Below are 22590 nucleotides of genomic sequence, written 5' to 3'. Positions count from 1 at the left end.
AGAATGTTGAGTGTTTCTGGGTTTGTAAATATTCGAAGGTCAGATGTTTAGTTTCATTTATATCCAGTATAATAAAGAACTGAGCAAGAGTGTTTCTGTTCTATATTCTCTAAGATGGAACAGGACATCTGTCTGTTAAGCTTATATCTACGCATTATAACTAGAACAATTAACAATATCAGGCTAACCAAGTTACAGAAAGCTATTTAGTTCCTCATTGCAAAGGTGCCAAAAGAATGCATTTTTAAGCTTTGGCTGAAACCTATACAGCTTTACTAAATGCAAGTCAGAGCTTCTGATTTTAAGTAATTACTTTTTCCATTCTTTTAACTCAACAAAACATTTATTGAACATGTATTTTGTTTAATGTGCTGAGCTAAACTCTGGAGTGCACCCAGATAAATAAGAAGGAATACCTCTTCTCAAAATGCCTTCTGATTAATAGGAGGAGGTAGATGGAATGGCCTCTATCTGGAATGATCTCCCTGCTTTATTTAGCCATCACCAACTTAACATTTTGGATATTCCTCCAGGGAGCCTTCACTAGCCCAGCAAGTTTGACTTGGAAAGATGCCTCTTCTAAATGCCTTTCTAGAATCTTTACTTTCCTTATAATAGCAGTTATACAGTTATAATTGCCTGGTTAGTTGTCTATTAACATGGACTGTAAGCTCCATGAGAGTAGGAACCATGTTTTGTTCTCTGTTGTAACCCAGTACCTGGCACAAGTTGGTACTCAGTGTTTGTTGAATGAATGAATTGCAAATTCAAAAATATCTGTATAATGTAGAACCCTGGAATGAAACCAACAAAATAAAGTTTAACAGGGGTTATCAGTCAGTCAGTCTTGCACTGAGGTTTAAAAAATGTTATATATATGAGATAATAACGACCTGATATTCATTCAACAAATTTTTTTTTTAAAGATTTTATTTATTTATTTTTCCCCCCCAAAGCCCCAGTAGATAGTTGTATGTCATAGCTGCACATCCTTCTAGTTGCTGTATGTGGGACATGGCCTCAGCATGGCTGGAGAGGCAGTGCCTCGGTGCGCACCCGGGATCCGAACCCGGGCCGCCAGCAGCGGAGCGTGCGCACTTAACCACTAAGCCACGGGGCCGGCCCCAACAAATAATTTTTAAGCGTATAATATCTAGCACTTTTCCAGGTACTGATGATATGTAGGTGTGAACTAGAGCGTAAAATCCAGGCTCTCCTGGAGCTTTTATTCTGATGAATGAGAGAGTCAATAAAGTAAACATAATAAGACATCAGTATTTTATTAAGCATTGTGATGAAAAGAAGGAGTGATGTGATCTGGTGGGACAGCTGTATTACTTCGGATTAGATTGGATGTGAAAAAAGTTTAGTTAAGTGCGAGCTTGGTATAAGCAGACCATCATTATGAAGGCTGGCACACCAATAGAAATATTGGATCCAGATCAAGGGAGACGAGTCCCCTTGTGCTCTCCTATTCAGACCTGACGTGGAATGTTATGCAGAGTGTAGTATATCATCCTTTAAAAGGAACGTTGGTAAACTGTAGAGAGGTCAGAGGAATGGGAACTTATTCCTTCACACCCCTCACCCCATTCGACCAATTCTTTTCCTCCTATATTTGCTATCACTATCTACGTAGTGAGTCTCCTGGACTCGCACATTTACCTCACCAACCATATTCCAACTGATCACAAAGTTCTAAATATTCCTCAGACAGATTCCTAAATCTGGACCTCCTTTCCACTCACACTGATAGTACCTCAGTGCCTCGTCTTTTCTTAGAATATAAATTGCCTCCTAACTGGTCTCCCAGCCTCCAGTCTTTGTCCTCCACATTGTCATCAGAGTTCTTTGTAAAATTTAACTTTGGTCTTAAGTAAGGTGACCATATCATTTATTGTCTGAGCTGGGCACTTAAGCAAAAGAAAGCTCTCAATTATGCTAAGGGAAAAAGGCGTAAATGGAGACTTCCCCAGCAAATCAGGACATACAGTCACACTAATCATACACTCCCCTGCTTAAAAATCTCTAATAATTTTCCATTGCTCACAGGAAAAGCCAAACTCTATAAAACATTTGTGGCTCCGTCTTCTGCTTCTACCCTACATACACCCTGGCCGCCAGCCACATGACCTTCTCTAAGCCCCAACACATCCTGTTCTGTGAAAAAGATCTGGAGCCAGATTGCTAAGTTTGACTCCTGGCTTCCCTTAGTAGCTGTGTAACATTAAGCAGGTTACGTTAACCTCTCTGTATCTCAGTTCCTTCTATAGAATGGGAATAATATGAGGATTAAGAGGGACGATACATGGAAAGAAAACCTTTTAGTATAGTGCCAGGAACATAACACGGAATAAATGTTAGCTGTTATCCCTGTGATGTAGGTCATATTCCCCTAATTTTACAATTAAAAAGCAAGCTTGGAGATGTGAAGTTGCCCAAGGTGACATAACTGATGGAACACGTTTTTTCACTGCATTGCAATTCTCTTAGTGACTTGAGGCCAGGGAGCATCTTATGGGAGCGATCTTCCCTCCCCTAGCTAGCCCTGGTCCTTTAGTGGTTAAGATTTAGAGCTCTCACCACTGTGGCCAGGGTTCGCTTCCCAGTAAAGGAACCACACCACCAGTCTGTCGGTTCTCATCAGCAGCATGTTGCTGTGATGCTGAAAGCTATGCCACCAATATTTCAAATACCAGCAGGGCCACCCATGGTGGACAGGATTTCAGCAGAGCTTCCAGACTCAGACAGACTAGGAAAGAGTGAAAAAATTGGCCACAAAAACGCTATGAACAGCAGGAGAGCACTGTCTGATGTAGCGCTGGAAGGTCAGAGAATGGTGCAAAAAGACCCGGCAGGGTTCTGCTCTGCTGTACACAGGGTCGCTAAGAGTGGGACTGACTGGAGGTCACTAACAACAAGAAATAATATCTTTATTATACTCTCTCTCTAAAGAAATAGCGCTGTCCAACTGAAAGGGACTGCTTCCCTAATCACTCACTGCTATTGAGATAGACCTGGAGCCAAGATGAGACTGGACACCCTAGGGACCTGGAAACTGTCTGGGGGACCTGGCCAGAAATTGGGGGAAAGGTCTACAGACCCGTGGGTGACGCCTTTGCCTCTGCCTGAGCCCTTCGGTTCCACGCGGTCCCCACCCGCGCCCGCCAACCCCGCCGCAGGGCTCACTTTCCGGGCCCGCCCGGAGGGAGAGAAACCGCGGCCCCGAGACAAAGTAAGCGAGCCAGCGAGGGCAAAGGAAACCCCGGCGGGCCGGAAGCACCCAGAACTGCTTCCGGGTCAGGGGACGGAGCCACTATGGAGCCTCGCGGGGGTGCGGGGCTGACGGAGCCGCGGGTCGGCGTCTGAAGCGACAGGGTCTGAGCACAGCCAGCGCCGCCCGGGACACGCAGGCCGGTCCCGCGGCCGCCACCATGTCGGTGCTGGGCGAGTACGAGCGACACTGCGATTCCATCAACTCGGACTTTGGGAGCGAGTCCGGGGGTGGCGGGGACTCGGGCCCGGGGCCCAGCGCCGGTCCGGGGCCGCGAGCGGGCGGCGGCGCGGCGGAGCAGGAGGAGCTGCACTACATCCCCATCCGCGTCCTGGGCCGCGGCGCCTTCGGGGAGGCCACGCTGTACCGCCGCACCGAGGTAGCGGCCCCCGGCCCCCGCCGCCGAGCCCCTCTTTAGCGCCCCGCTTTCCCGCGTCCGCGCCTCGTCCTCATTTAGTGTTGGGCGCCCGCAGGGTGTGTGTCTCAGGTCTTCACCAACTCACCTGCGCTAGGATTTCGTTAGATCACTGGTTTTACTAACTGGTCGTTTTTGTATAACCTGGGGAACTGAGCAAGTCATTGAACCTTCCCTAAGCCTTAGTTTCCCCATCTGTAAATTGGAGTTAGTGATGACTACCTTAAAAATAATCTATTTTTCCAGGTTATTTTGAGACTCGAACCAAGGTACTTTGCAAACTGTAAATTAAAGTGGTATACGAATGTGAGGTATTGTGAAAACTACCTCTCGTGCTGTATAGCTCTCCAAGGTCGGGGTGGGGAGGAGGGGCATAGCTCCACAATTCCCACATGGATAGCAGCTCCGCTGTCTTGGCCGCTATCTTCAAGTTCCGGTATGAACGCTCAATTGGAGATTGTCCTTGAAGATCATTCGGAAGATCGTCGTGTGTTGATTTATTCATCGGTGTTTATCCAGCAGTGTTTATGCGTGGCAAATATCTTTTTAGTATATTCTAAGCCATTAGTTCTTACCTTTGAGGGGGACAAGGACTCTTTTGAGAACCTAATGTAAGCATAATCCCCTCTACCCACTCTTGCACATAGACATCCTTTGAAGAGATTCATGGATCACTGGCCCCCAAGTTCAGAATGTATACGGTTCTAAAACCCTGTAGTGGTGACTCTGCTTCCAAAAACCAACCATAAACTGGGTTTGGTCACTAAGGTCTTAGAACTCTAGCATTAGAACAGTTAAGCATTTAATGAGAACTTGGTGGGGTTGCTGAAGGTGATTCATCCATCAGTGATCCATCTACAGTTCTGGTATGTGTTCCAAAACAGCATACTTTTAAGGCTGAAAGATGGAGAAGGAGAAGGGTAGTTGCAAGAGAATATCTTTTTTTTATTTTATTTTATTTTATTTTTGTGAGGAAGATTAGCCCTGAGCTAACATCCGTGTCCATCTTCCTCTACTTTATATGGGACGCCGCCACAGCATGGCCTGACAAGCGGTGCATCTGCGCGCCAGGGATCCGAACCGCAGGCCGCCAGCAATGGAGCCTGTGTACTTAACCAGTAGGCCACGGGTCGGCCCTGAGAATATCTAAGTGTTCTTTTGTATCCCAATGCAATGTTAATGTATGTCGATAGAGTTACCATTAGTATTCTGTTTTCTTGTTTGTACTCACAATATGAGAAACAGGCGATGAGTATTGGTATTCTTATTTTATAGTTAAAGAAACTAAGTATGTTAAAGTGACTTGCCCACTTAATTAGAAGTAAATCTTGGACTAGAACCTCTCCTTACCTGTGCCTTTCCATTATTATCATGTTAAACTTGATTACTGAGATTGTTTTAAGTTAAATTTGATTATACTTCCCCAAAACTGCATAGCATTATCCATATCATGAAATGTTCATTAGATCTGTAAATTTACAAAAGTTTAATTAGAAGCAGCTCTTTCCCTCAAGAAACTTCTATTTCAATGGGAAGACAAGTTAGCCCTGTTAGCAAACAAATAGTATTTAAGTTGTATGTATATATAAATGGAAAATAATGGACAAATATTATTTCAGTGTTTGAACTCTGAAAATTAATGGAATGGTTGCCTTGAATAAATGTACAGTAGAAGGTTTATCAGAATCTTCCCAAAAAAGTTTTAAAGGCCTAGCAGAGCCATTCAAAAGGATTTATTTAGGTGGGGATGCCCCTGAGCTGGGGAGCTGTATCAATAAAGAATTAGAGATATTATAAAAGAGAGTGGATATTGGGAACTGCAGGTAAGTTTTCATGAATAGAGGAAAACATGTGATACATAAACATGACAGGAGATACAAAGTTGCAGAATGGGGCAGGGTGAGGGAAGTGAACTCAGAGCCTTTAGACATGACTTACTCTTATCCAGAAATGATAAACGAAAATCATTAGAGAAATCTGAATTTATAAAATGAGTCGTTTAATATCTCTGTTTTACAAGAAAGCATGGTCAGCCATAGATAACCACTCTCCAGTTCTCTATTTCTCTAATATTCTAGCCCTACTACAGTCCTCATCATGATTAGCAGTTTGTCATAATGTCCCTCAATAGAATCTTTGAGATCTCCCTCCATCCTATATTTTTACCTGGAATTGACATCATGCAAGTTAAGTGTAGGAACAATATAACAGCATCTTCATGCTTTACTAGCCCCAGTCCTGCAGTAAATTATGATACTCAACTGTATGCAGAACCTTTAAAGTCTGTTCATGTTTTGTTTAAAGGAAAAAATAAAAGGAGTCACTCTCTGCCCACCTAGGAAGTTTTCTTTCTAGGCTTACAGATCCGGGTGTGGATTCATTCTCTGCCGAGCAAGAGGAAAGCACGATACCTCTATTACTGTGTTGTAGGATGACTCACTGGTTGTGTGGAAGGAAGTTGATTTGACCCGACTGTCAGAGAAGGAACGTCGTGATGCCTTGAATGAGATTGTTATTCTGGCGCTGCTGCAGCATGACAACATCATTGCCTACTACAATCACTTCATGGACAATACCACCCTGCTGATTGAGCTGGAATATTGTAATGGTAAGACAGAATTCAGTGGGACTTCCTCTGGAAAGACGTTCTTGTGCTCATACTTTTCTTGAGGGGGAGAGAAAAAGAAGAGGCATATACAGTGATAAAAACTTTGAATGGATTTCTAAAGTTTAAGAGAAATAGTTCAGGCCCTGAGAGTTTTCAAGTGATATATAAAATAAGGGGAGGGATTTTCCTCTGCATACTCAAATTCTCCCTTGTGATTATAGTTCCATCTTCAACTTATTTGTTCAGTTGAATTTTACATTTATTTTTCAAGGTTTTTTCTCAAGAAATGACATTAGAGACATAGTGTGGCTTGGCACTGCTGGATATATTTAATGCAGTCTTATAGGTGATCTTTATTTATATTGACTTCAGCCAGAGCTATCCTATTGAAAATGGTCCAAAGATCATAGCTGAATGAAAATGATACATAGTAAAGCATGGCCTTATTTATCTGGTCTCTGATTTCTTTGGACCATTTTGCTTGTCAGATGGCAGTATAGCCTAGTTGTTAGGAAAATAGACTCTGAACCCGTATCCCAAGCTCCACTACTTTTTAGCTCTGTAACTTGCACAAGAAACTTAACTTCTGTGTGCCTCAGCTTCCTCATCTTAACATGAGTTTGTTGATAAACAGTACCTACTTCCTAGGGTTGATGTATTAAGTGAGTATGTAAAGCCCCTAGCATAGTACTTGGTATGTAACAAATGTTTGATACATACTGTACTCACTATTATCCTTCTTATTACATAAGAGAACCCCCAATGCCCTTTCTTGAGTTGCATGCTAAAGAGGTTCCAGCATATTCTTCACTTATATCTCTAAGAGAAAGCTCCTGGACTTCTAACTTTCTTGTCTAGACTTTTGTGTATCATGATTGTTCCTGGTTCTGATTAATGCTAAATGTACAAGATTATAAAAGAGATTTTTGAAGTAGCAGAAGCCTCAGGCAGTTAACTTCCTTTGTGGTTAGGAAGAACTAGAACAGATGGTGTACATTTATTGAAACTCTGAGTTACTAAATTGCAGGGGAAAAGAAGTTGTGAAACTTAGCCAAGGCTAAAGGGTAAGTTAGAGTTGCAGGTAGGAAGTAAAATGAACCATGATCATTTGCAGTCTGTATTACTTGATAAAGTAAAAGGAGAAGCAAACAGACTTATTCTGCAGGAAGGAGTTAGTAAAGAGAGTAATGATTGGAAACAATCTAGGGTGTACTCTGAATTTTGGAAAACCTTTTCATTGTGAAGTGGAAAGAAAAAGTGTTTGATGATATACACCTGTATATACAAAACGTTGCATCACAGGTGGAACCCAAATGTTCTAGTAGTCACACTGAGAGAGCTGTTACAAAAATATTGCAGATTCTTTTAAAAGGAATTCTAGAAAAGAAAATCATCTAATTTTGAAGACATTCAAGGTAATTTCACTAAGTGGGGTACTTAGGAATGGTCTTTAACTCTTATCTTTTCTAAAAATGTCATACTTTCCATTTTTGTATTGAGCCTCTTCTGTTAGGGAAGGAAATATTTGAAGAATATTTCAGATACAGTCTTTGAAAGATGTGAAGAGTTTTGTACTGATGTGAAGAGCCAAGAGGGAAGAAGGGGTTTCCTTTAGAGAGGAAGCAGAATCCTTCATTTCCTTGTGTCACCTGTTAAAACCCTAGTAGATACAGGAGCCAAGCTTTGATCTCTATTAAGCAATTCAAACCTGTCTTTTGTTTTATTACAGGAGGGAACCTGTATGACAAAATCCTTCGTCAGAAGGACAAGTTGTTTGAGGAAGAGGTAATTCATGTTTCTATGGAAGGAAGCTAGAATTGTAATGTTGTGATTCTTGCATTCTACTTCTGTATTTACTCTTCCAACAATGAAGAGTGTTTTTTCCTTTTGTTCAGACTCCTTCCGGGCTCTGGTTGATATTCATGAGAAAGGAAACCTCTAACAAGGAAGCTGTCTATAGCTGCTTCCTAAACGGTTTACCTCCGCATCATGAGTCTCTATGGGCTTTCTTTCCCATTTCTATTACTGCGTACTGGTGTGCCCAGTTTTCTATACCTTTGCATTATTCCTGGATTTCTTTCTACAAGTCTGCTTCACCATACTGTATTTTATAACAACATCGGAACTATTTTATGATGACCTGCTTTTTCTTTTTACCCCTACCACTTTTCTTTGCCTACTCAATCTACAAGCAAGAGATGTCAAGTCATGTTGAATCATAACCTCTGGTTGTAGCTTCCTTTGTTTTGTTTGTTTGAGTGTGTGTGTTTATTTAAATGGAACTGTTTTTGTTTCCAGTGCAAATACAATTTATTTTTTCTCTGCAGATGGTGGTGTGGTACCTATTTCAGATTGTTTCAGCAGTGAGCTGTATCCATAAAGCTGGAATCCTTCATAGGTAATGAGTGAAAGAATATGGGATGGATTCCTGTCCAGCAGTCCAACCCCTACCTTTGGTACCTCCCATCAGCACCATTATTTTCTTGATTAAGCAGTGAAGTCTTTTCCATTGGTATAATTTAGAAAAGAAAAAGTGAGTAATGAGGGCTGTTATCTTCACTTCCTGAAGTTAAACTATGTTTGAGAAGAATCTCCTCAGTAGCTAAGTACTGCTTAGTCATTTCTTTAAGAGATACTTTAGAGTTCAATTCATTAATTCCTCGGTAGAGCCTAGAAGCTACTATGAGAAGTCATATTAGATTGGTTGGAATTCACAGTACATGTTTTCTCTGAGCAATAATAATTGGCAGTTGGTTTTAATTTTGTAATTAAGTCTGTTAATTTAAATAAAAAGCCTATTCATTTTGTATAATTAATTATGTAATTTTACCAGGTCTTTGGGAGAAAAACAGCTTTGTGTTCATTTCTAGCTATAGGAGAGAACCATTATAAGAACATTTCCACGTCATTTTACCCTTCTGAAGTGAGTCATTGACCGTTGCTAGAGATTAATGTTAATACACCAGCATTTGGTTTTTTCTTGGTTTGCTCATTCAGTTAGCATATATTTCTTGATAGCTATTGAATAGCTGTAGTTGCATATTGTTATTTTCTTTTCAAAAGCCACAAAGAATATTGTTCCAGTTTTTTTCACGTCTTTCAATAAAAGAAGCCAGAGTGTGAACCAGGCACAGTTTATTTATGTTACATTTACATTGTGTTACATATGGTCACTTCATCTTTAGAAAAATGGCCAGTGATTTTATTGACATGATGTACACACAGCCTCATCATGTTGCTGCTGGGATGTGCAGCATTTTCTCTTGCCTTAGCAGATTTGAAACTTGGACACCAAACAAGTGTTAAAATTGCCTCGATATCCCTAATTCAAGACATAAGTGGTAATTGAAGATGCAGTGCCCGTTATAGGAATTATGATTACCTAGGCGCTGTTTTTTTTTGTCTGACCCTCTCAACTTCTTCTAACAGCTTCAGTAGTATGGCATGCCTGTGCAGTGAAGCCCTGGAGGATGAGGTTAATTCTCTGCCTCCACTCCCCCGAGTCCCCTTTTCAATGTAAAGTGCATGTGAAAGTGATGACCATTATTTGGGATCCCATAATAGTCTGAGCAGTGGTGACATGCTCATTTTTATTCTGTGCTAATCCTGGGTAGGGTAGGGGATGAGATAAAACAATTGACTGTATGGGTTAATACACAGCATCTTTTTTTTTTAGAGATATAAAGACATTAAATATTTTTCTGACCAAGGCAAACCTGATAAAACTTGGAGATTATGGCCTAGCAAAGAAACTTAATTCTGAGTATTCCATGGCTGAGACAGTAAGTATGTGTTGCCCTTGTCTTAATTTTTTTTTTCCTTTCCATCACCATGAGATATAATGGTACCTCCTAAATCTTGCACTTTTCTCAATATTCTTGGAAGTTTTCCATACTTATAAAGCAAGTCTTCAGGAATCTTTTTCCTGGGCTCACTAACAGGCATTTCTGTGGTCAGGTGTTCTTTCAAGAGTCATTGTCCACATTACAGCTCTGACCTCATAGTGCTTTCTAACACTGACTAGAGACTTTTCTAAAAGCAATAAAATACTTTACTGTTTTTTCCAGCCTAGGATCTTTAGTAGATTTCTCTTTATCTCTTATTTAATCTTTGAGTTTAGGATTGCATTTCCTTTGAATTTTTCTGGTTCAGAAGCCCTATATTACAAATAAAGGCTGATGCCCAGAGAACAGTCTGATCTTTAATATCGTATGTAGTCTGAACTGTGGGACTCCCTTCTTACCCTCCCTTACTATTGTCTTTCTTAGGTAAAGAGTAGACAGAAGTTGATCTTTAAAGACAGCGATCTCATCCTTTTAGGAATTGTAAAACTCAGTTATTACTCTTCCGGTTTCATAATGCCGTGTCCTTAAAAGAACTTGAAAATATGAGTTAATAATATTAATTTTGTCCTGATGATGTTTTCAGATAATGTCCAGATACGGCTGCAAGCAATTTAGAGACATCCAAGGAAGCTGATAGCCAGGGTTGGGAGTCTGCTTCAAGGACTCAGTCTGCTTGTATGATGGTGCCATATTGAGCTTCTGAGGGAGCAGTCATGTCCTTATATGGATTTTTCTCATCAAGAATAATCTGATAAAACCAAGATTTGAGTTTTTTTAGCCAGTTAAATGCAAAGAAGGAATGATAATGAAAATTTATAAATGCCATGTAAGCCATCTGAAAATTTCTTTGTTTTGCTGATTAAAGATGGCTGTCAGTTTTATTAGAATTTCTGGGCTACTCATTCTCTCTCATCTTGGGAGAGACATGACCTCCATTCAGGACATTTTTATTTCCAAACCCATTCTTAAAGTCAGAAGATCTTTTTCAAATTTGAAAGAAATTCACTAGCTGTTAGTATTACAAATATTAAATTGAACCATTTACAAAGTTTCACTACTGTACATTGCAGTTAGAACTTTTTTTTTTTTTTTAAATTACAGGTTCTCTTTTATTTTTTTATTTATTTTTATTTTTATTATTATTTTTTTTTTTTTGCGAGGAAGATCAGCCCTGAGCTAACATCCATGCTAATCCTCCTCTTTTTGCTGAGGAAGACCGGCTCTGAGCTAACATCTATTGCCAATCTTCCTCCTTTTCCCCCCCAAACCCCCAGTAGATAGTTGTATGTCATAGCTGCACATCCTTCTAGTTGCTGTATGTGGGACGCGGCCTCAGCGTGGCCGGAGAAACGGTGCCTCGGTGCGCGCCCGGGATCCGAACCCGGGCCGCCAGTAGCGGAGCGCGCGCACTTAACCGCTAAGCCACGGGGCCGGCCCCTGCAGTTAGAACTTTTAACCCCTTTATTCAGTTACCATCTCTCCACTGCCAGTTTTTTTTGGTTTTTTCCATTAGTAAACTTTTACTAGGTGTCTTTATCTGTATGAAGTCTTCAGTGGGGCTTGAATGCCTAAAGCCTCTTTGGTCCAGGAATCACAGAGCTGTTGTTACTCCCAAATTACCACACTGCCTTTACCACAGAAATTGGCCCAAGAGATTTGATAGGGATAAAATTTCTCCCCATAGTGGCATCATCTCATAAAAACCATTTTCGGATATGCTGATGAATGTTTATAGTTGTTATCTCTAGTTCCTGGGAAATTTAATTTAGTTGTTGAAATATTAATGTAGTTACCTCAGAAAAGAAGTTATTCTTTGATTGTTTTCTTTCTTGTTCAGCTTGTGGGCACTCCATATTACATGTCTCCAGAGCTCTGCCAAGGAGTAAAATACAATTTCAAGTCTGATATCTGGGCAGTAGGTTGCGTCATTTTTGAACTGCTTACACTAAAGAGAACGTTTGATGCTACAGTAAGTTGATGTATTATCCCTCCATTGTCCTTGCAGATGGTACAACTTAGTTGAGAGAATCAACTTCATTTATTCTGATTATCCTAAGCTTCTGATTTCTTGAACAGAAATCAACTGTAGGCAAAAATAGCAACAAGTATTCAGATACTGGCTTAGTAGTGTATTATTAAAATGCTATAGACCAGATTTATCTCCAACTTGAATTCCCCATCGAAATAGTCATAATCAAGTACTTTGAGCACTGCACTTGAATTTGTTGACTGTAATTTTAAAACCGGCTCTAGGATCAACTACGTGATGCTGCAGTTTGGAGAGGCCATTTTATTTCTTATGCTTCAGCTGCATCATTTTTTTTAAAAGCTAAAGCAAATTATATAATAATCATTAAAGTGATCTTTTTTTGAAAAATTATACACTGACTCATTAAAGATTGTTATTGTTTTATGGACAACAAATTCCTTTGTCTTTTTTCTTTTCCTCTTAAGTGAAGCCCAGTGTAAAGCAGTGCTTCTCAAACTTTAATACACATAGGAAATCACCTGGATATCTTGTTAAAATGCAGCCTCTGTTTTAGTGGGTCTGGGACAGGGCCTGATATTCTGCATTTCTAACAAGCTACTAGATGATGCTGATGCTGCTGGTCCATGGACCACAATTTGAATAGCAAAACTAGATTCACATTCAGTATTCTACAAATCAGGTGTGAGAACTTAGGCAAGTCACTTCATCTCTTTGATCCTCTATTTCATTATCTATAACAGGGAAAAAATATATATCCCTCTCACAGAGTTGCTCTGATAATGTTTATGAAAAATGCAGATGTAAGATAATAAAAATTCATTGGCCTTTCTTGAGATCTATTTATGTTTCTAAATCCTGAAGTTTGTTCTGGTATATCATCTAATTCTCCTAAATGATATAGTGGAAGGAAAATGAGTTTTGGAATTAGACAGACTTTGGATGGAATTATGGCTCCATTTTTTACTGTCTGTGTAGTCTTGGGCAAGTTACTTTACATCTCTGAATTGGTAATGATAATAATATCCTTGCATGGTGTTTGCAAGGATTGAAAAAAATGCTCATATATGTAACATGTCTGCCTAATACATAGTGGTCTCTCAATAAAGGTGGTGGTGATATTATTATAATCATATTATTATCATTATCATCTTATTATTCAGTGCCTTGTCTGTACAGCAGAGTATCACCTGTATAGTCATTATTAGGGTATATAAATTAGTTGTCAGTTAAATTAAATTAGAGGCAAATTAGTTGGCAAAGGAGTTACTTAAAGCCAAGAAGCATGGCTAACCTTGCTTTCCCTTTTCTTGGGATTCAGTTGAAGGGTCAGATTATAATATACTCTAAGTATTATGCTGTTGGCCACATAGTCATATCTCCATGTTGGCCAGTTGTCTTCATTCCATCTGATAGTAGCAGTGCATCCCTAACCATTTCTTGCTGATGCATATTAATAGTTGTAAAAAGAAGTCAGACCCGGGCCGGCCCTGTGGCTTAGTGGTTAAGTGCGCACTCTTCGATACTGGCGGCCCGGGTTCGGATCCCGGGCGCGCACCGACGCACCGCTTCTCCAGCCATGCTGAGGCCGCGTCCCACATACAGGAACTAGAAGGATGTGCAACTATGACGTACAACTATCTACTGGGGCTTTGGGGAAAAAAAAAGGAGGAGGATTGGCAATAGATGTTAGCTCAGAGCCGGTCTTCCTCAGCAGAAAAGAGGAGGATTAGCACGGATGTTAGCTCAGGGCTGATCTTCCTCACAAAAAAAAAAAAGGGGGGGGAAGTCAGACCCAATGCAGAACTATTGCCACTTCTTTAAATAATAGTTACAGACATCTCAGAGCCCCTACTGGTAGATTATAATGTCATCTTTATATAACCAAAAATAATTCAATCATCATTTTCTTACAGAACCCACTCAACCTGTGTGTGAAGATTGTACAAGGAATCCGGGCCATGGAAGTTGATTCTAGCCAGTACTCTTTGGAACTGATCCAGATGGTCCATGCGTGCCTTGACCAGGTAATTGTGACTTACATATTGATTTCAGTTTAGTATTTTCCCTTCCAGCCTTCCTGTTTGGGGTATGGCATAGATGAACCTACGTGAACCCATATCTGCTTCCCCAGGGTAGGATGTATTTGTGACTGTACCCAGAAGAATAGGCATTGGCAATTCATGATAGTTGTGTGGTTTAGCCAATAAATTCTTCCTTTATTCTGCTTTATTCTTACTTTATTAATTTGTGAAATGATTTTACCATGTAAATTGTACTCTATTTCTTATGGTCAAGATTAGTTTTTATATTGGGCCGGCGCGGTGGCATAGTGGTTAAGTTTGCACACTGTGCTATGGTGGCCTGGGGTTCGCGGGTTCAGAACCTGGGCACGGACTGACACACAGCTCATCAAACCTTGCTGTGGTGGTGTCCCACATACCAAAAAAAAAAAGAGGAAGATTGGCACAGATGTTAGCTTAGGGACAATATTCCTCAAGCAAAAAAGAGAAAGATTGGCTAAATAGATGTTGGCTCAGGGCCAATCTTCCTCACCCCCCCCCCCCCCAAAAATTAAAAAAAGATTAATTTTTTAAAATTTTATAAAATTATAGTCAGAGGTAATTTAGAGTTCCTAATGTGAAGAATGAATATAGTTCTAATATCTCACAGTTGCTTTGCAGTGTAGCTCTAGGTCATTATTTTTCAAAGTGTGGTCCATGAGCCACAGGCATTAGAATCTCCAGGGGATGGGGGAGTTTTACAAGTAAAAAGTGAAGATTCCTGGGCCCCACCCCAGACCAAATGGATCAGAATCTCTGTGGATAAAGCCTAGAAATCTTTATTTATAACAAGCATTTTGGGAGATTCTTTTTTTTATTTATTTTTTGTCTGTGTGTGAGGAGATCAGCCCTGTGCTAACATCTGCCAATCCTCCTCTTTTTTTTTGCTGAGGAAGACTGGCCCTGGGCAAACATCCGTGCCCATCCTCCCCCACTTCATATGGGATGCTGCCACAGCATGGCTTGCCAAGTGGTGTGTTGGTCCGTGCCCGGGATCCGAACTGGCGAACCCTGGGCCGCCGCAGCGGATCACGCGCACTTAACCGCTTGCGCCACCGGGCCGGCCCCATGGGAGATTCTTATGTGCTGTATATATTGAAATTTGAGAGCCACTGCCCTAACTGAAAGGTGAGGAAGGTGCATTCTCATTCACATATAAGTGTTGATGATAATGAGATGATAAGCATGAAGCATGGACTATGACATAAGAAATTGTTTTTTGAAACAAAAGGATAATAATATACAGTGGTCTTTGAATAATTAACCTACAGCTTTCTAAGAGGACATAAAATTCCTCTTTAAATCCCATTTTGCCCATTTGCTTTAAATTAAAACTAACCCCTTTTGTACTTTTTAGGATCCTGAGCAGAGACCCACTGCAGATGAACTTCTGGATCGCCCCCTTCTCAGGAAACGCAGGAGGTAAAATACAAGGAAGTCACTCTGTTATCTTTCTGTAGATGGTTGACTGTTAGAAACCTGATCAGAGTACCACAAGAGAGGGTGCTGTTTCCTGACTTGGCTACTCTGGTGCTATTTTCTGCCAGCGTCTCTGCTTTCATTGCTTGGGGGTAGCTCCTGACTTTCCTCCTTAGCCTGTGCTCTTTTATTCTAAAGTTATACTGATGGACTCCTAGAGCCCTGCACTCCCCCATCTGTGAGTTTTAATCTAGAGTTAGGGCATTAGAGCATAGTAATTAAGAGGGGAGCGCTCTGGACTCACATCCTTAGGTTTGTATGTGAGTTCTGTCATTATCTTTATCAACTTATTTACCATCTCTGTGCCTCAGTTTTTTCCTCTATAAAGTGAGGTAGGGTAAGGATTAAAGGAGGTAGCATATAAAGTGCTCAGCCCAGGGCCTGGCACAAGGCTCTACGATTGTTGGATGATGGTGTGGATTTGGATTGGGCCTTTGTTTTTAGTGCCTTTCTTTAGATAGTAGGTTGCAGTTGGAGGAGTCCTCTTCAGATACCTTTTGCCCATTTCCTGAAGTCGAGCTTGATTGATTCCTGACAGGTTATTTCCTGAGATTCATTCTGTATTAGAGGTCTCTAGAGGTAGGAAGGAGGTGTTTTATCCCTCACTTCTGTAGGAGGCTTCAAACCCTAAATTAAAGGAAAAGGTATTCTTTATCTTTCTTAAATGTTCTAGTCTGTATTTCATCCTGTTATCGCCTTACTCCCCTTCTTCCTTCCCTACCAGTTCTTTGTTTCTGTATCTTCCCGATAGTCAAACATTTACTGTGCTCTTTTTCGACTCTTGCCCTTAGATACATGACGTATATACCTTATTCCATAATCTTTTTTGTTTGGTCAGTACCTTTCTTCTGTTGTGTCATTTAATTAATCTTTCTGGTTCTTTTCCAGTTGATCTCTAGCCAGTCTTTTAGTGCCTAGAATTATGTGTAATACCCCAGATACAGCACCGTGATTTTTCATTTATATTCTATGCAGATTCAGGCAATATCACCTCTTGTGGCTGGTTACGCGTATTTAAATTTTTTATCTGGCTTATTTCCAACAATATAATCACTATTTTAATCTCTTATTTAAATATTTCCATTGATTTTTTTTTTTTTTTTTTTTTTTTGGTGAGGAAGGTTGGCCCTGAGCTAACATCTACTGCCAATCTTCCTCTATTTTTTGTGTGTGGGATGCTGTCACGGCATGGCTTGATGAGCGGTGTGTATGTCCGCACCTGGGATCCGAACCCACGAACCCCAGGCCACCAAAGTGGAGCATGCAAACTTAACCACTACGCCACTGGGCCAGCCCCCACTGATAATTTTTATTTGCGATTTTTATTGAGATAATTGTAGATTTACATGCAGTACTTTGTTAGAACTTTGTACTTTGATGGAAAAACATAAGACAGAGCTTTCAGGATAAAGCACAGACACAGGAATTGTGGAAAATATTCAAGAAATACTAAGTTGTATTTGGCTGGATTAGTGGTTCTAGACCTGAGGCTCTCCCACCTCAGGAACTTAAAAAAAAAAAAAAACTGATGCCTAAGTGCCACTCCAGGAATTCAGCTGTAATTGATTTAGGCAGAGTAAGACCCTTGGGCTAGAACCTGGGGAGTAAGTAGAGGGAAGGAAGCCTAGAAAGGGAGGTGGAGAATCTTGAATGCCAGATGAAGGAATTTATGCTTAATTCAAGAGGTAGTACAGAAGTAGTGGATGTTTGTGAGAGGGTAGTTCATGTGCTGAGAGGCATGCCTAAGGAAGAGTAATTTAGCAATACTAATATCAGTGTTAAATCAGTACAGGACTGATTAAAGTGGATTAGAACTGTGGTAAGGGAGACCGATTAGGAGGTGCTGCCACAGTCCAGGTGGGAAGTAAAGCTGCCCAGAACTGAGGTGGTGAGACTGGAAAGGAGAGGTGAGTGTAAAGGGCATTGTGTAGGTAGAATCTGTAGAACTTGAATATTGAAGAAAGGGAGACAGCTGAGTCAGAGATGACTGAGTTTGAAGCCTAGTTGACTGGGAGAATAGGGGGTGCCAGTTAGGGAAATAGGAGAGTCAGAAAGAAAAGCTGGGGCCGGCCCCGTGGCTTAGCGGTTAAGTGCGCGCGCTCCACTGCTGGCGGCCCGGGTTCGGATCCCGGGCGCACACCGACGCACCGCTTCTCCAGCCATGCTGAGGCCGCATCCCACATACAGCAACTAGAAGGATGTGCAACTATGACGTACAACTATCTACTGGGGCTTTGGGGGGAAAATAAATAAATAAATAAAATCTTAAAAAAAAAAAAAGAAAGAAAGAAAAGCTGTGTGGGAGAGAGACAATGAGCTGAGATTTAGAGATGTTGAATCTGGGGAGTCAGTGGGCAGGCTAGATGGAGATGTCAGCAGGTACTTAAAAATGTGCATCAGAGGTTCTCAGGGCTCTCTGTTCCAGCTTGGAACATTTCTCAGAGATAGAAAACAAACGGCCCCAAACTGCTGGCCCCCTTGTATTTAATGAATTGGCTAATGCCAGGCCTATATAACTGTTTAAGTTGCATTGAGCTACTTTCCTAAAAGTATTGTAATGTTGTAGGAGGTACATGGTTTATAGAGGATTAAATCTGTGCAATGTATTAAAAAGACACTGTTGCAATATAGGAACCTATTATTTCGCTCATGTATCTTTACTTTTCTTTTGGTAGAGAGATGGAGGAAAAAGTCACACTGCTTAATGCACCTACAAAGAGACCAAGGTAATGCTCAAGAGACTCTTGAAGTAATATATGTTCAATTACCACTAGGGCGTCTTTCTTTCTTGGGCCTAAGCATTGTTTGATCCCAGTAAGTAGCCTTTGGTATCATTTCAGAAGCCAACATCTGCTTAAATGTCAAATAGTCATTTCTGAGAAAAAGAAAGCTGTAATTTCACCCTCATGCTAAAGTGGACATCATTACTATGCTGAATGTTGAAAAGTTGAAAAGTGTAGGTGTTATGGATCAGACTGGAATCTGATCTGGCCAAGCTGTGGTGAAGCCCTGCGGCAGGAATTGCAAAGCCTGGTATGATAGAGGTTGAAATAAGTTGTCAAGAAAGAACATACTTTCTCATACCATAATTGGCAGTTCTTCTCAGGGAACAGACTGGAAGCATTTTTCTTTGATGTGGTTTTTATGTTAAATGTGACTTTGTTCTGGGGGTTGTTGGCAGGTCAAGCACTGTGACTGAGGCTCCCATTGCTGTGGTAACATCGCGAACCAGTGAAGTCTATGTTTGGGGTGGTGGAAAATCCACTCCCCAGAAACTGGATGTCATCAAGAGTGGCTGTAGTGCCCGGCAGGTGTGTGCAGGGAATACCCACTTTGCTGTGGTCACAGTGGAGAAGGAACTGTACACCTGGGTGGTAAGTGAAAGCTAAGTACTTTAGAACCATGACGTAAGCCTAATTGTTTGCTGGGCCCGGGATGTCTAAGTATCTTGTTAGTTGAACATCAGCTGCGGGAGTGGCAGCATAGCGTGAGGGAATGTAAGCTGTTAGGAGAGCAGGGATTTTGTCAGTTGAGTTCACTGATGTATCCCCAATGCCTGGTACATATTAGGTCACTTGTAAATGTTTTTTGAATGAATGAATGAAAGAGAAAGAATTAAAAGAGCCCTAGATTTGGACTCAGGAGACTGGACTTTCTCATTTATAGGTGAGTGATTTCAGAAAGTCATTTGCTCTCTTCTATTACCATGAGGTTCAGAGCCACTAGTATCTGTGAAATAGCTTTGTAAACAAATGAAGCAGTATACCATATCAGGAAAATTCTAAGACCTCCATCACTGATGGAAGATGGCTAGGTATATATTGAGTAGAATTTTCCTTTGTGCCTTCTAGATTCTACCCTATTTCTCACCTTCTTGAACAAGTTGCCTGTATTTGCTGTCTGTCTCCTCATCTCCCACTCGCTCCTCATTCACCTACGATGCACTTTCTATCCCTTCCACTCGATTGAAACTACTCAAAGTACTACTTGACAAAGTGACCTATAAATTGTGAAAATAAAACAGATACTTTTTAGTCCTTACCTTGCTTGACCTCCCAGCAGCATTTCACATAGTGGACCATTTCCTCCTTCTTGAAGCTTTTCTTCCCTTGGCTTCTATAAGAGCGTGTTCTCTTGGCTTTCCTCTTGTTTCTTCAGCTGTGCCTTCTCAGGCTCTTTTCAGGCTGCTTTCCTTTAACCAACCTTGTCTTAGGCCCTTGGTTCTTCTCAGTCTTCCTCCTCTTCCTGAGGAAGCTCATTTTTTCCAGTAGTTTCAGATAACTTCTCCATGTGGATAGGCTTTATCTCCAGTGTGTGACAGAGTAGACACTCAACTATTGACTGACTGAAAGAATGAATGAATGATTTGGCCTCTGTTATGGATTGTTAACTTGCTGTTATTTCCTAAAACCCTATCCCTTAAAGAACTAGCCCCTGGGGGTGCTGCCAGAGGTGGAGTGAAATTAGTGCCTTAAAAAACATATGTATAATGACTTACAGTTGAATTATTGAATGAAAAGAATTACTTATCTCTATAAAACTGTTGAAAAGTCATTTGGGACTATTCTCAGTGCTGTGTTCTCAGTGCTCAGATTCTTGTAACCAGATTCTTTTTTTTTTTTTTTAATAATTTTATTTATTTTTTTTCCCCCAAAGCCCCAGTAGATAGTGGTATGTCATAGCTGCACATCCTTCTAGTTGCTGTATGTGGGACGTGGCCTCAGCATGGCTGGAGAAGTGGTGTGTCGGTGTGCGCCTGGGATCCGAACCCGGGCCACCAGCAGCGGAGCGCGTGCACTTAACCACTAAGCCACGGGGCCGGCCCTGTAGCCAAATTCTTTATGACAGTTCCATATTTCAGGGAAACTGTGACCAAAATTTGTCAAACTTCTATTTAGGATTTCCAAGGGGCTATACTCCTGTGGAAAACAATCAAATTAGACTATATAAAGAATTTTTTTTCACCATCACTCATAATTAAATATATAGTTCAACTTAGACTTGAAAGAGAAAGACAAAATTGGGAATGTGTCCTTTTAAGGCCTGATGGATATCAATCTGGATACTTTTTAAATGTTTACCTGTTGGCAGGGGTTTTATACTACCTACCGTTAAAAGGTTTAATCCTTAGGGAGCCAGCCCCATGGTGTAGCGGTTAAGTGCGTGCGTTCTACTGCTGGCGGCCCGGGTTCAGATCCTGGGTGCATACCGATGCATCACTTGTCAGGCCATGCTGTGGCAGCATCCCACATAAAGTGGAGGAAGATAGGCACAGATGTTAGCTCAAGGCCAGTCTTCCTCAGCAAAAAAAAAGAAGAAGATTGGCATGGATGTTAGCTCAGGGCTGATCTTCCTCACAAAAAGCCAAAAAAAAGATTTAATCTTCTTGCCCATTTTTTTTTTCATTTCTAAATTTCCAGCTGATTTTTTTCCTACTATTTTTCTTTTTTTTTTTTTTTTTTTTGGTAAGGAAGACTAGCCCTGAGCTAACATCTGATGCCAATCCTCCCCTTTTCTCCTTGAGGAAGATCGGCCCTGGGCTAACATCCGTGCCCATCTTCCTGTACTTTATATGGGACACCTCCACAGCACGGCTTAATAAGCGGTGCGTCAGCGCGTGCCCAGGATCCGAACCTGCAAACCCTGGGCTGCCAAAGCAGATGGCGTGCATTTAACTGCTGCGCCACCGGGCCGGCCCCGTTACTATTTTTCTTAATAAGAAGTTATATTGAAGATTAGCTTTTGGCGTGAAAAGTTAAAACTTCACAAGACCTTTTTATTTCACAGAACATGCAAGGGGGTACTAAACTCCATGGTCAGCTGGGCCATGGAGACAAAGCCTCCTACCGACAGCCAAAGCATGTGGAAAAGTTGCAAGGCAAAGCTATCCGGCAGGTGTCATGTGGGGATGATTTCACTGTCTGTGTGACAGGTAAGCCATCAGCAGAAAGCATCCAAATGCATTTAATGTGAGGTATTGTACTTAATGCTGTACTATTTTAGTTGGGATTTTACAACAAAAGACAGGATTCAAAGAACCAAAGACAATAAGCAAATATACACATTAAAAACAACAGGCCAAATTTGCTATAGTATTAGGGGGATGATGAACAAGGAGAAGGCAAGTGGATAACAGAGAAGAGGTGGGATCAGGAAATATGTTGTATGTCCCAGTTGGGGGATAAATAACCTCACCACTTAGTCAGGTGTGGATAACACTAAATCAGGAATCCAGAGCTGAAATTTAGTTTTGGGCTTGCCATTACTCACTTAATGATTCCTTGGTACTTGTCTTTTTCTCTATAAAAGAGAGATGACCCTAGTAAAATATTAAGCCTTTTTAACATGATAATCTTACCATTTTTTTTAACTATTATTGTAACAGTACTCATGACCCCCTACACAAATAGCTCTAGACTTGCACAGTCTATCCTTCAGATTTTTCTGATGTAATCAGCTCATGTGAGATCATTGGCTGGGGTAGTCCTCATTCCAGCCCTGCCTAGCTTTCTGATTGTACAGAATAAGTCATTCCTTTGATGGGTTTTGCTTTCCTTCCTTTTGCAGATGAGGGTCAACTCTATGCCTTTGGATCTGATTATTATGGCTGCATGGGGGTGGACAAGGTTGCTGGCCCTGAAGTACTAGAACCCATGCAGCTGAACTTCTTCCTGAACAATCCAGTGGAGCAGGTCTCCTGTGGAGATAATCATGTGGTGGTTTTGACACGAAACAAAGAAGTCTATTCTTGGGGTTGTGGTGAATACGGTAGGTGTAGCCTTGTCCCTCTCCACTGATTCCCAGCTGCACAACCTGACTTCAAGCTTCTATGCATCTAAACATATCATGCAGCTTCCACTTGAGAAGTGTTAATTCAGTAAAAGAGAATAATCTTATAGAATATTTTCACTGGGAAGGA

At 41.0% G+C, this 22590-nt stretch overlaps 1 protein-coding gene across 2 annotated transcripts in view; it reads left to right on the top strand.

Annotated features, from left to right (window-relative positions):
• Nucleotides 1-3303: 3303 nt before the first annotated feature.
• Nucleotides 3304-22590, top strand: part of NEK9 (NIMA related kinase 9) — a 37924-nt gene continuing 18637 nt past the window's right edge. Inside the window, exons 1-12 of one of the 2 annotated variants that reach the window (XM_058567374.1) lie at nucleotides 3304-3653; nucleotides 6120-6297; nucleotides 8027-8082; nucleotides 8625-8695; nucleotides 9974-10079; nucleotides 11980-12111; nucleotides 14046-14156; nucleotides 15550-15614; nucleotides 18347-18397; nucleotides 18853-19045; nucleotides 21459-21603; nucleotides 22239-22439. In XM_058567374.1, the coding sequence (XP_058423357.1) occupies nucleotides 3435-3653; nucleotides 6120-6297; nucleotides 8027-8082; nucleotides 8625-8695; nucleotides 9974-10079; nucleotides 11980-12111; nucleotides 14046-14156; nucleotides 15550-15614; nucleotides 18347-18397; nucleotides 18853-19045; nucleotides 21459-21603; nucleotides 22239-22439 (1528 nt within the window). In that variant the 5' untranslated portion in view covers nucleotides 3304-3434. The remainder of the gene's footprint in view (nucleotides 3654-6119; nucleotides 6298-8026; nucleotides 8083-8624; nucleotides 8696-9973; nucleotides 10080-11979; nucleotides 12112-14045; nucleotides 14157-15549; nucleotides 15615-18346; nucleotides 18398-18852; nucleotides 19046-21458; nucleotides 21604-22238; nucleotides 22440-22590) is intronic. The other variant, XM_058567375.1, reaches the window with a different exon arrangement.

The sequence above is a fragment of the Diceros bicornis genome, chromosome 24, assembly GCF_020826845.1.
Source record: "Diceros bicornis minor isolate mBicDic1 chromosome 24, mDicBic1.mat.cur, whole genome shotgun sequence".
In the NCBI taxonomy this organism is placed as follows: domain Eukaryota; kingdom Metazoa; phylum Chordata; class Mammalia; order Perissodactyla; family Rhinocerotidae; genus Diceros; species Diceros bicornis.
This window is presented reverse-complemented; position numbering and strand designations above follow the sequence as displayed.